At 43.5% G+C, this 13,178-nt stretch overlaps 1 protein-coding gene across 1 annotated transcript in view; it reads left to right on the top strand.

Annotated features, from left to right (window-relative positions):
- POLE4 (DNA polymerase epsilon 4, accessory subunit) overlaps nucleotides 1–12,603 on the top strand; it is a 29,573-nt gene extending 16,970 nt beyond the window's left edge. Inside the window, exons 3-4 of the mRNA XM_085638183.1 lie at nucleotides 1,419–1,460; nucleotides 12,021–12,603. Of these exons, the coding sequence (XP_085494309.1) occupies nucleotides 1,419–1,460; nucleotides 12,021–12,034 (56 nt within the window). The 3' untranslated portion in view covers nucleotides 12,035–12,603. The remainder of the gene's footprint in view (nucleotides 1–1,418; nucleotides 1,461–12,020) is intronic.
- Nucleotides 12,604–13,178: the final 575 nt, after the last annotated feature.

Here is a 13,178-nt window from a genome sequence, read left to right as displayed (position 1 = left end):
TGCTAGAGCCCAACTCAAAGAGAAACATTGCAGGTATATGATTTCTGGAATGTAAATCACAACTGATTTTAAAACAGTTCCTGATCTAAGTACATTTTCATAATTCCTTATTCAATTGGTGTTTGGGAAACCACAAAAATCATAACTTTCAGATAATAATGATGTGGTCAAATGACTTTACAACAATTCCTGTTAACCCTGTATTGAGGTAGGTTCCCAGAAAAATAATGTAGCGGTGCATGTTTATGCAATTCAACTGTAAACTCTCCTAAAATATGAGAAGGGAAACCTTGTTTAACTAGGACATGCAAGCCAATTCTGCATCTTGGCGCGAGGGAGATTTATATTAGGGTGTGCAAATAAGACAACTGCTTTATTGTTTCGGCCAGCGGCCGCAGCGGTGAACCTTCAATTAACTCCTTTTGGCCCCGAGCGGTCCACAAGGCAGGACGCGGCGCACCTCGCCTTTTGGGAGACATAAGGTTGCCTTGTATTTTCAGCGGTCAACTAAGAGAGATCACGGGAGGTCTCCCACGCACGCAGTCCGACCATTATTCTTGCAACTCCTGCAGCTGCCGTGCGCGCTTGCGGGCAGCTGCACGTGGCTAACTTGCACCTCGGGGATTTTCAGCGTCTGTGAACTCCCCCACCCACCCACTGTGCTCTGGCCATGCTTCTATAGGCTATACCCTGGGGCACTTGAGGCACTAGGTCTTGTGGATACACGACTGGTGAGTCCTCCACGGAGGCCCCGCGTCATCCTTATGGGACTCAGTAACTACTACAGTCCGTGTAGGAGGCGCCCAGAGTCTTCTGCGGTCTACATGACGTGTTGGGTACCACAAAGGGTATAATAGAAGCGCAAGAGCGCTATGGCCTGTGTTTATATAGTGATATATGCATTATGATTCACGTGTTCTTATTCCCTAAACTGCTGCATTGCATGCTCGATACTATGAATCATATCGTTTTGATTGCTGTTTATTCAGGATAATGAGTATCATTTCCGGACCTGCACCATACCAATAATACATGTTTTCTGCTAGAATTATATATGAGGTAACAAAAATGCTTAACGCTTTTTATTATAACTTTGCAACATGCTGCACAACAGTCGGACTACTCTACAACATAGCTTAAATACACTGGCAAAGCCAATAGCTCTGACTAAAAACTTATACGATCCAAAAGGTGAGACCTATTGGCTATGCCAATGCTTGTAAACTATAGACATGTAGCTATCCTGTTATAATTAAAAAACTGATAGACGTGAACCTTATGGTAATAACGTAATGATTTCATTTATTTTTGACAGACAGCCATCTATTTGTGTTACACAGTGATCCCTGATAGTTGTTATACATAGCAATTTTTTTGTTAACTGAAATTATTCAATGTGTTATTTTGCTTTTTTACAGATAATGCAATAGAGGCGATTGATGAGTTTGCTTTTCTTGAAGGTAATTCGTTTTGTTCAATATGTTTAATTTACATTTCTCACTCCAAAGGCCATATGCATCTCATCCAAATATACTATATTTTTCACAATTATAAAAGAGTATAATTTGTAAAAGAAGGCGGCAACTATCTTTACGTTTCACCTTCAGATAGCTTTAGCTGAATGTTGTTAAAAGTCCTATTGTGGGAAATGCCAGTACATAAGGTCAGCTTTGCATCAGCCCATTCCTTTTCATTGGTTGGCTTTGACAATCTCATTGTATATAATTTATTACATACAGAGTGTCTTAAGTGAGTATGGTGTGAAATCAAATCTGTTTTTATCTTCTGCAAGCTCTGACACCCAAGATTCCCCTAAGGGCATAGCTTTGTGGTGATGTGTATCCATAATGGAACTGTTGCTCGGGTTCGCATACCTTATTAAAAAACAGAAGACAAGAGGCATTCGGCAAAATAGGAACAGTTTTGTTTAATTAAACAGTGTGGCCAGGAGAACAGTTACAAGCTTGAGGACTGTCTCAATTTATATTGGGTTAGAGTTCGATTTAAAAACAACAAAAAATAAAGTATTTTTTACATTTTCTCATCAAGCCATTAACACATCCAGAATCCCATATACAGTGAGGAAAGTTGGTTGCTGCCTTAGAGCCATAAACTAATGGTCAAATGTTACTACAGGTTGGTCTCGACATTGCGTGCACAATGTGAGGCCAGTGGTGAATGTATCCAGATGTCTGGCATAGGGAGCGCGTGATCACTATGTGTGCTAGATTCTGATTGGCAATGTGTTCCTAACTCATGTGGCATCTGACTTTATGGTGTTTTTCGAAGCGCTCGTACGCCCTCGTAATACGTGTGCTTTATTAGGGGCAATTTTCCCTTGATGATTGTGATGTTGATGTGCCTTTCTGTGGGATTGATCAAGGGTTTCCTGCCAGCTATGCACCCTCTCCCTTCTTATCTAGCAGTCAGTGATCCTAGGCTGCTGGTCCTGCCTGACTACATACTTGCATGTTGAGTTAGAGGTGGAGTTCAGGGTGGGGGTTTCTGTTAATAAGGACAATAGTTCATATTTGTCGACAGACGCATCAATATCCATATTAACATTCCTCCCTCTAGTTCAGTCTTCAACTACACTGTCTAACTCATGTGCTTGTACCATTACTTTATTATGTTCCTGGTGATCCCTTTGCTCGCATTTGAATACGAGAACCTTTCTCGTTATTTTCATTCTACCTAACTTGAAGGCTCATTTTTATAGCAGGTGATCTCCAACTGTACCCCCACAAACCAACAGGAACACAATAACAACTGCTAAGTGATTTGTACAAACCAGAGATCCATCGTGGGAGCCGGGAGTACCAATTAGAAAACCACTCCTGCTCTTCCTTCCACGCATGCTTCGCTTTAAATTATGCAGTGCTTGGATGGCAAGTGTCAAAGTTTCATTGTCCGTGTCATTCCCTGGGATGAAAGTGCAACAGGCCGCACCAATCTTGGCATAGACCCCTCCCTCCATTGCGGTCATTAAGTCCAACACCTACTGATGCCGCATTACCATGAGGCGGATGGCTCGCATTTCTTCCTTGATGGGATTGAGGCCGAAGTCAGTGCTGTTTATTATCTTGAGCATTTCAGACCTTGTTATTTGCAACCAGCAGGCATTAGCTTTTGTCTGCAGGGTGAAGAAGTATATCGACCCCCAGTTGTACCTCTGTGAACAGTCTAAACTCTTCTGGGATGTCCTTCAACTGAGCCCCGCTAAAATGTCTGCCTCTCTCTTTTCACAAGCTTAGTGAAGCAAGGTGGTCTTTTTCTCCAACAGGTGCTGGTACAACTCTGTTAGTTCTTCTTAGGGAATGATCATGGTTGTGGTGTTTAGGGTCACCAGGGAGCTGAGTTGCCTTTAACTGGGAAACAGTTGTGTGTAGGCCTGTTCGCCGCAATGCCAGGAAAAATCCATTAGTGTGGAGGTGACCCACTGCATATCCAAAATGTGCAATATCACACCGCAGTTGGCATTTGTGCCCATTGGAAGTATTCCTTTTCCTCTGAAACGTAAGGAATACAGGGTATGTTTCTGTACAGACAGGGGTTGACCCTTCCTCTCTAGCCAAGTGTATCCACCTACCTCAGTGTATCAGATTTCCTGACATGTTGGCCATACTTTGGTTGAACACCTTCCCCTCCACACACCACCCCCACCCATGCAACTCATTCCAATTTGTTAATCCCAAAGCTAGACGGACCTACACAGGAACTCCATGTCGGGGGATCACTTGTTAAAGTAGACCGCCCCAGATATGCAAAGGGCCACCCTCTGTACACAAATGAATGCAGGAGCGAATGTGTTTGTGCATTTAATTGGGGGTTTTGCTACCTCCAAGAATCTGTTCTCTGGGAAGTCGCGGGGCCAAACTTTATCCTCCCCTATGGTACCCTTTCTACGCATCCGGTCCAGCACGGTTTGGATATCATTGTGTTCAGTGAAGAGATATAACATTGTTGAGTTTGTGTCTTACCGGGTCGTAGTCACAACTACCCTGTGAGGTTCAATCTTATTGGGCTGGATTTTTGCCCATATCCTACATAAGTAGAGGTGATTAAGACATTTTGCTTTTTCGGGGGCTACCACTTGGGACAGGTAAAGTTTATCTACACCTATCGTGTGTGGGTTCAACGAACATACATAACATGGCCTGGCTCCTGCTTGGGAGCCGACTAAGGTCATGTGCTGGTATCAAGTGTTATGTAAGAGGGAGCTATGTAGTGTGTGTGGGATGTTAGTGTTTAGCTTAATGTAATTATTGGTGACACATGAAAGGATGGTGCACTTCTTTGTTACCTGGTTAAAAAAAGCTTTGTTGGTTGTTAACTAAGAAACATTACATGCTCTGTAATTAATGGTTTTCGGAGTCCCTGTATTTTCACTCTAGGGCAAAGGTCTTCAATCTGTGGGGCGCGACCCCCAGGGGGGGCCTGGAGTCCTGGGAAGGGGGTCGCGCATTTCCAGGCCTAACTTCTGCCTGGAGTGCAAAACGTGCTTTGGACAAACACAACCACGCTCGTTAAAATGCTTCAGCTGACATGAATTGAGTCTCATGTGCTGTAAAACTAAGTGGCCCAGCAGACGGGTAAAAAAATCCTTCAGCCTTCATGCCAGGGTGCCTGCTTGCCTGAATGAAGTGCAAATGTACCCTAGGAATTAATCTGAAAATGTAAAGGATGCTTGGGAGTGGTTCTGGCTTTAATTGCTCGAATCACTTCAAGCATTGTGATGGCAAAGATGTGTTTTTTTTGTGTGGTGGTTAGCAACCGGGTTGTAAAGTGTGTGCTTGAATTTACACAGCGCTTAGTACCCCTGAAAAGGTGCTGAAGGGACAGTTATGCAAAAATAAATGCATTACTTACAGTCTCATAATATACTAATCTACATTTTGTAAGCAAGTATAAAATAATGACTTACACATTATTCACAGTGCTTTCTGTCACAGGCTGTGACCTCAAAGCACAAAAAATACCCAAGTCGCTATTTTCCACTGCACCAACCAATTTTAATTCTGTGGCTCTCTCTTGTTACACACAGACCTATGCAGTGCATTAAATAATAGAGGTTATATAATGTACTGTATAGTGCATTTCCCACTGAGTATCCACTTTTTAAATGTATTTTTCATTTAAGCTAGTCATTATTTTATATGTAACTACCTGATGGTGAAAGACCTAAAAAGGAACAAAATATTTTGAGGCTGATTTATGAGAGGCTTGCGCCACTGAAGCGTCAATTTTTTGAGCTTTGGTGGCACAAGCATCTCAATCATATCTATGAGGCAAGGCAAAGTCACCCTGCGTGGCTCTGCATGGCCTCCTAGATATGGAGTAAGACAAAGCAGCGCAAGTCGCTGCATTGCCTTACTCTATGTCAAGTAGGCATTCCATAGGAGTTGCGGTGGGTGTTCCCACACAACACCCATGGATTTTGACGCTGCCCCAGATTTACAAAACCATGTAAACCTGGGGCAGTGCCAAATCTTACGCCTCTACACAGCAGGCGTAACAAGGGGAAATGTTTTCATTTCTCCTCGTTTTTTCCTCTGTCCATGTGTGCTGCATTCTGCAGCACACATGGAAAGAGGAAAACTCCTCTCAGGATTGTTTTTGTGCAGGAAGGTGCCCCTTCCTGCACAAAAACCATCCAGCCCATGTTGGCGCTAGGCAGCAATTTGTGTGCCGACATAAGGGGAAATTTCATAAATAAGGTGCCGTCGTGCCCTTTCACATTGGCGTAGGGCAGCGCTGCAAGAAGACTTGCAGCTCTGCCCTACGTCAGTGCCTCATAAATGAGGCCCTTTGTTTTTAGCCACACCTTTGACCACACCCCCAACCACTGACCTTTCGTTTGCTAAATACGGTTGAATTTATTTCCCCAATGTATAAATGACTTGCTGTGGTAATTAGAGGCGTTTATGGTTGCCGATAGTTAGCAATAATGAGGAGGCTCAAGTTCTAGAGATTTTCATCAGGAGGGGGTCCTTACGCCTAAATATTTTTGACAGGGGGGGTCTCGGCATCAGAAGGTTTGAAGACCTCTGCTCTAGGGTGTGATTTCGACTCCACTAGTTGCTATCTTGTGGGGCACCGGAAGGTGACCCCTTTTGAGTTAATTTTAGTAATTTCAGGCAGTAAGGGTGATTAGTTATTTAGATGTATTGAATTATTTTTATAAGTAGTTGAGCCTCTATATTGGCGCTAAAATGTTTGGGGGTCGTTCTCCTGAACATATGAGGGATGGAAGTGTGGCTTTTAGTCCTAACAGTGGTGCTAATTGTTGTAAAAGGCACTTCAACTGGAGGCTAAGGTTCCTGTTGCTGTGCGGCCCCTTCCAATAGTTATTTTCTCAGTTCGGCGCTACATCTTTGGATGCTACCCTCAGTTGCTTGTGTTCTGTCCTGTGTAACTTGGTACAGCTACAGGAGAGTGGAACACGTGGGAAGAGACAAGCCTATCGCTGTGGGAGTTGCTAATGTCTTTCTCATGCTCGGAGCACGTTTTGGTGCATGTGCCCCTCTTTGTTTCAGTCACGTGGCCTATAACATGTCGTGGCCTCCCTCGTGTCTTCCAGGTACCTGGCTTTTGTTGATCTGGAACCCACCTTTGTATCTGGAACCTTCTCTTTGGGCTAGCTTGGGACAGTTTTTCTTTAGTCTTGGGTGTTTCCCTTAATCTTGCTTGATCCATTGCTACACTAGTCATATGGGGGAGAGGGTTGCAGGCTGTTCCGTGGCCCCATTTTCTCCCGTCTATGCCGCCTCTTGCTTTTCGAGGTCGGAGTCACCTGTTTTCCCTGGATGGAGCCTGGAAAGTTGGAGCCCCTTATATTCTCTATGCTTAGTATGGAGGTGAGCGCACCCTATGCCCTACGATCGTCTAAGTTCAAATAACCTTTTGAGGTAACCACCGTAGTCCTGTAAAGAACTTAACAGGATGCTTGTATTAAACTGATATCTTGAAGACCAGCATTTTGGAAGCCTAAAAAATGTTGAATGATATCCCAGTGTTTAGGTTCATGATTATGTTGCTTGTGCGTGTATATGAAATTATGCACTGTAAGGTAAGTTTTTATTGTGGTGGGAAAAAACATCTTCTTAAGGATAGGGGAGTAAAGTGTCTCTCGCAGAATTTTGTAGCATGCACACAAATGTCAGCAATGGTCTTTGACTTAGTAAAGATCTAAGTGAGCTCGCCTTTGAATTTAGGAAGTAAAGGCATTACACTCACTGACTTTGCTGGTGCATTCGTACAATGTCTCGTCGCCAATTATAAGGGCACTTATATCACTTAATGCAATAATGTAAAAAAATTGATTTCTAATCCACTGAAAGGTGCAACGTCTCAGCCTTGGTGTTCACACTTCTCCATTGTTATTGTGAGCTTTGTTGGGTATCGCATAAGTTCTCTTACTGGTCCCACTGCCAGAGCTCTAGCGTGATTTACATATTCATGCCGGTTCGGAAAGGCGGACTTCTTCCATGCTTTAATGTTATGCCTTCTCTTCCTCTGTTACTTCACTGCCTTCTCTTTGACAATATTTTAAATTTTGTTACCTCTGCCAGAACCACAGGGTTGATGCTTTTGTGTATTTTTAATAAGGTTTGAAGGCTTCATTTTTCCAGGCCTTAACCGCAATAGTGAGAAGACTTGCTGAGGATGATGATGGTATTAGGACCCCATATCTTGCCTCTGAGGCCTATCCTTTTTGATGTTGCCTATCTCTGTGTAATGTGTAGACTAAAGAGGACACAACCAAGATGTAATCCTTGTTCTGAGGCAGCCTAGAGGCAAACTAAATTCTCTAACTTGCTCATGGAAGCTGTCAGCAGGATGGAGACAAATTCGCATACACTGATTCAATACGAAACAGAACTCAAGCTCAGGAATTCGAGAAGCTGTAGTTAGGGGTGTCAAAACAAATATGTAAAGTCAGTAACACTTGGGCGTGCACTCTGGGTTGACTCAAACTTAAGAAGACAAAGCTACTAATACAGCAAAAACCATTGTATATTAAACACTCATAACTCGGCTTGTCACGGGGGTGTCACCTGACGTCACAAAAGGCAAGACCGGAAGTACAGCTGCACAGTGTTTGCAGTTCACGACAGCAGGCCCTGACCCACAATTATCTACGTGGCTTAATAGATTAAAAGGATAGAATTCGGGTTCAGCGCATAATGTCCTACGAAAGGGACTGTGTCCGCTAGTTGAAAACGATGACTTGTACATGCTGCTGATTCTCAGGGCGTAAGTTAGTCCTTTTAGGACAGGTTAGAACTGGGGGTCTCTAGTTGGCTGAGGTAGGTACATTAATCCAAATAGGGACCCTTGCTTCTAAGTCAGAGAAAGGAAGGACACCTTCTCAGATAGCCCCTGCTCACCCCCTCGGTAGCTTGGCACGAGTGTCCAGGCTTATCTCCAAGGCAAATGTGTAAAATATTTGCATCCACACTCTCAGTAACCCAGTGATAACACCATAAATGGACTCCACACGAGTTTCATAAAAAACCACTTATATGTTTATATAAAAAAGATAAACAATGAGACCACACGATAAAAATCCAACATATGCGTATTTGTAATATTTCACCTTGCCGGTTATTAGGCCAGCAAGTCCTTGTAGGTTCTTACAGCATTAATGAGCAATTCTCGATGATCCAATGCAGTCCTAATGCAATGCTATGTAGTTTGTAATGCAAGAATCGGGCACTTCGTAATGTAAAAATAATGCAGTTCGTAATGCAATAATCAGGCAGTTCGTAATGCCAAAATAATGCAATTCGTAATGCCACCCGTAATGCAACCATCAGGCAGTTCGTAATGCAAAAATAATGCAATTCGTAATGCAACAGTCAAGATAGTTCGTAATGCAAAAATAATGCAGTTCGTAATGCAAAAATAATGCAGTTCGTAATGCAGCAATTAGGCAGTACGTAATGCAAAAATAATGCAATTCGTAATGAAACAATCGGGCAGTTCGTAATACAAAAATAATGTACTCCGGCACCGATCGTGGTGCTAGGGACGGTCTCTAAGCCATTCTTACAGACTCTCAGTCAGTTACTGCCAAAATATGCCCCCAACACTGTTCTGATGGAAAACAAAGTCCTGCTCCACGCTCCTGCCCCGGTACTGCCACTCGCACTGCAAAGATGGGAAAGGCTGAGAGTTTTTCTCTAATAGGCTGCACCCCGCCCCAGGGGGCGACACATGCATGCTCGTTGAGCGTTACCTGGGGGGTACTCTCTCACTCTCCTCGCCTCTCGGCTTGGGCCTCCGATGCGACTTCGTTGATCTTGGGCAGTGGAACTCGGACCCTGACATTGATGGTTTGAGGTTTCTCCTTGGCAAAGGCAGGCTCGGGCCGGCAGCAGTAAGTCCTCACAGCTCCTCTGGGGGTGCCGGTCCGGGCCGATGGCAATGACAATCGCAGCACTTCTGCTCACACTGTAGTTCGAAGCAGAGAACAAGACTGGTCCGAGACACACAGTCACGTGGCAATTTCTCACAAAGGTCTCAGGCTGCAACAGGGCACACAGCGTCGCTGAGACTCACTTGAGCTCCGGGTGCACACAATCACAGGGCAATCCTCACGAAGGTCTTAGTCTGCACGAAGCACACGCACACAGCGTCGCTGAGGCTCACTTGGACTCCGGATGCACATGATCCCAGGGCAATCCTCACGAAGGTCTCAGGCTGCATGAAGCACACGCACACAGCATCGCTGAGACACACTTGGAAACTTTTATGTTCCTGAGTTTCCACAACAGGGAGCCAGCTCTCCTCGGGCCCTTGGAGACGAGTTACTTCAGGACACAGCAAAGTCCTTTCAAGCAGGGGGATACAGCACTCAGCAAAGTACCTTAGCCTCTCATTGGTTAAATCAGCAAACTGCAGACCAGCCCCAGAACACACAGCAAGGGTCAGTCCTTTCCTTCAGTCTCTTCAGCTGTTTCTTCCTTGGCAGAGGTTCCTTTTGACCATGAAGTAGTTTCAATCCTTTTCATTCTTGATCAGTCCAAAGTCCATGGGTTTCAGCTCTCATAGTTCTACCCCTAAATGTCTTTGAAGTCTTTGTGTTCAGGGGCACTGACCCCTGTCCTAACCAGTTCTGGGTGTCTCCCTGCCAGTGACAACTTCCTTTGATAGTGGGGGGTCTGGGTCCTCAATCACGCAGCAGGAGATGGGGCCATTGTTTAATGGCAGCAGCCTAGGCCTCTTCACCTCCAGGGGCTACTCCTCTCCCCTACGCTCCAGATGCAGGTCAGCCTGTTGCGCTCCAGATGCAGGTCAGCCTGTTGCGGTCTCACCTACTCCCCTGGGACAAGACATTTCCCAGATCCTATCACTTTCAAATCCAGACAGTCAATCCACAACCAGGCAGAGACACGCAGAATTGTTAGACCACAAAAATCAGCCACTTCTAAAAGTGTGGTTTCTAAACAACCAATGCAAAAACCACCTTCACAAAAAGATGTGTTCTTAAATTGTGAGTTCAGGCACACTAAACTTCACCTCTCCATCTTAAGCCTATGGGAAGATAGGCTGGAAACATATTACACAGCCTCCCCCATTCTGTCCTATGGGCAAGTGGCCTTGCAACAGTGAAAAATTAAATAGAGAGTATTTCACGGTCAGGACATGGTACACACCTTAATACATGTCCTACCTTTCACGGACACTGCACCCTGCCTAGGGGGTACCCTGGACCTGCCATAGGGGTGTCCAATGTGCATGGAAAGGGAAGGGTAAGGCCTGGCAAGTGGATACACTTGTCAGGACAACGTGGCAGTTGGCAAACTGCGCGCAGGCACTGCAGTGGCAGGACTGAGTTCTCTCTTTAGGGCCACTTGTGTGGGTGGCACAATTAGTGCTGCAGACCCACTAGTAGCATTTTCATTACCAGCCCTGGAACACATAGTGCACTTTACCTAGGGACTGGCTAGGGTGCTCGACCTCGGACCTGGGGAACTGGGTTCGAGTCTCGGTAATGACGCTGAACTTCCTGTGTTTCTGGGCAAATCACTTAATGTCCCCGTGCCTAACAAAAAATGAATGTGTGTCCTAATGTAATGTAACTGGTGCTATGTAAAGCGCTCTGCTCCCTGATTGGATTCGGGTCAAGTTTGCGCTATATAAAACTCTGCAGAAAAAAAAAAAGGCAAACATACCAATTATGGACAATCCAATTACCATAACACTTCATACAGGGGGAGAGCACTTGCACTTTGACACTGATCAGCAGTGGCAAAGTGCCCAAAGCATCTAAGTTGACAACACCAGGTCAGAGAAAAGGTCTAGGGGGGAGGCAAAAAGTTTAGGGAACTTTAGCCAAAAAGGGCCAAGTCCAACAGGACATATATCCATAATGATGGTATTCCTGTATGAGAGGCAGATTAATAGGAACAGGCAACTGCTCTTTTTGGCAAGCAAACTATGGCACCCTAATTTAAGCATATTGAGGATGTTGAAAGAATTAATGAAGCTTTCAAAACCTTCACTGATATAGATGAAAAACAGAGCTCCATGATGTACTATTTATTTCCATTATTTAAAAAAGAAATCTTTTTGTGGTGCTTACACATCCAGCTATTTAACCCTACCTTCGGACCGCAAACAAATTTTGGCTTATGTGCTGTACTGGGACTTTGGTGGGCCGAATCTACAAACTATCCAGATTAATGGACACATCGGGCTTGTTCAAAGTGTATAATGTTTTTAAGCTGTTAAACACAATTTGTGTGGAGGATAATCTTTTGAAACCAAGTGTTTCAAGATGATCTTCGGTTTCAGATCGAAGGCGCACAGATGGATGTCCTGAAGCTTTTACAAGGCTTAATACTCTGGTGATAACCATTTTCTGAAGAAACTTTGTCTAAAAAGTAGTTTTTACCCTCATTTATTTGAAAATGTGTGTTTTGCACTTGTACTAAAATAATAGTTTAATTATGTACAGAGTGTTAATGTAAAGGTGTGCCTTGGGTGTTGATGTATGCTTTCATTTCTTACAGGTACCTTGGATTGAGGTGGACTGGAATACTCTGAGAAGCACCATATGCTAAAGCGTTAGCGGCTACAAGCAACTATTAAAAATTATTTGTATGGGGTTTGTCGAAAAGGTTAAGCTGTAAGCAATATTTTAACGTGTATTTTAATATAAAACTTAGATCCAGGGGTCATCATTGCTGACTATTTGTAAAATTATGGCGGAGGCACCTTCAAATACGCTACGAAAGGGATTCTTGTTTGTGGTTTGGTTAATAAAAAAAACAGTATTGCCGATATGTTTAGCACATTCATGGGAGGGTACCTTTAAGGTGTATTTTTGACTTTTTATTTAAGGTGCAGAAATGGCTGTCTCACTTAAACCAAGTCTGTGTTGAGCATGTTACCAAAATGTTGAGTTGAAAAAATGTTTATTAAGTCCTTAAATTAAAGACTTTTACGACATAGAAACCAAGTAAGGTCATCTTACTATTGTATGAAGAATCTTTTGGTGTAACAGTTATTTTTTTGCCCAATCTGATGTAAACTTTGTTGTTAAAAAAAGAAAAAGAAAAAAAAACCATGAAAATAAACTAAAACATGAGAATTTTTAGTTTTGTTTTACTCTTCAAATCCATTCAAAATGTAAACGATTTGGCCTGCATGCATAATGTGACCGCTTTTAACACAACCTATATTTATCTTTAGAAGAAAACCGAGTCTTGATCTTTTCTATGTCCTTCTGATATAAAGTATCTTTGTGGTAAGGTTCATGTGCGAGTACCACGGCAAGCTCCTGTTTTTTTTGTATTGCATTCTGAGACGTGTAGTCCATATTGAGTAGGAGGGTAATCAGGACTACAGGTCCCGACAGGTTAACAAGCATTAGAAATGCAATCGGTCTCGCCTTTCATTAAGTTAAAGCCATTTAATTTTGCTATACAATACCATTAGCAAAGCAAATGGCTTTAACTTAATCAAAGGCAGAACCTATTGCATTTTCAATGCTTGTTTTGTCATTGTAGGTTCTATTCCCAGTCATCCCGACCAACTCCTCCCCCACCCCCTTGACTTTGTAGATTTCTGATTTGTATGATATTCAGGGTTGAGAACCTAGCTAATTGGTAGCTGGTATCTCACTACCTTGTACAAGGTGGAGACTGCAAGCAAATATTACGTTTAGA

Source organism: Triturus cristatus, chromosome 12 (assembly GCF_964204655.1).
Source record: "Triturus cristatus chromosome 12, aTriCri1.1, whole genome shotgun sequence".
Taxonomy (NCBI): Eukaryota; Metazoa; Chordata; class Amphibia; order Caudata; family Salamandridae; genus Triturus; species Triturus cristatus.
The sequence above is the reverse complement of the archived record's forward strand: the minus strand, read 5'-3'. Positions and strand labels throughout refer to the sequence as shown.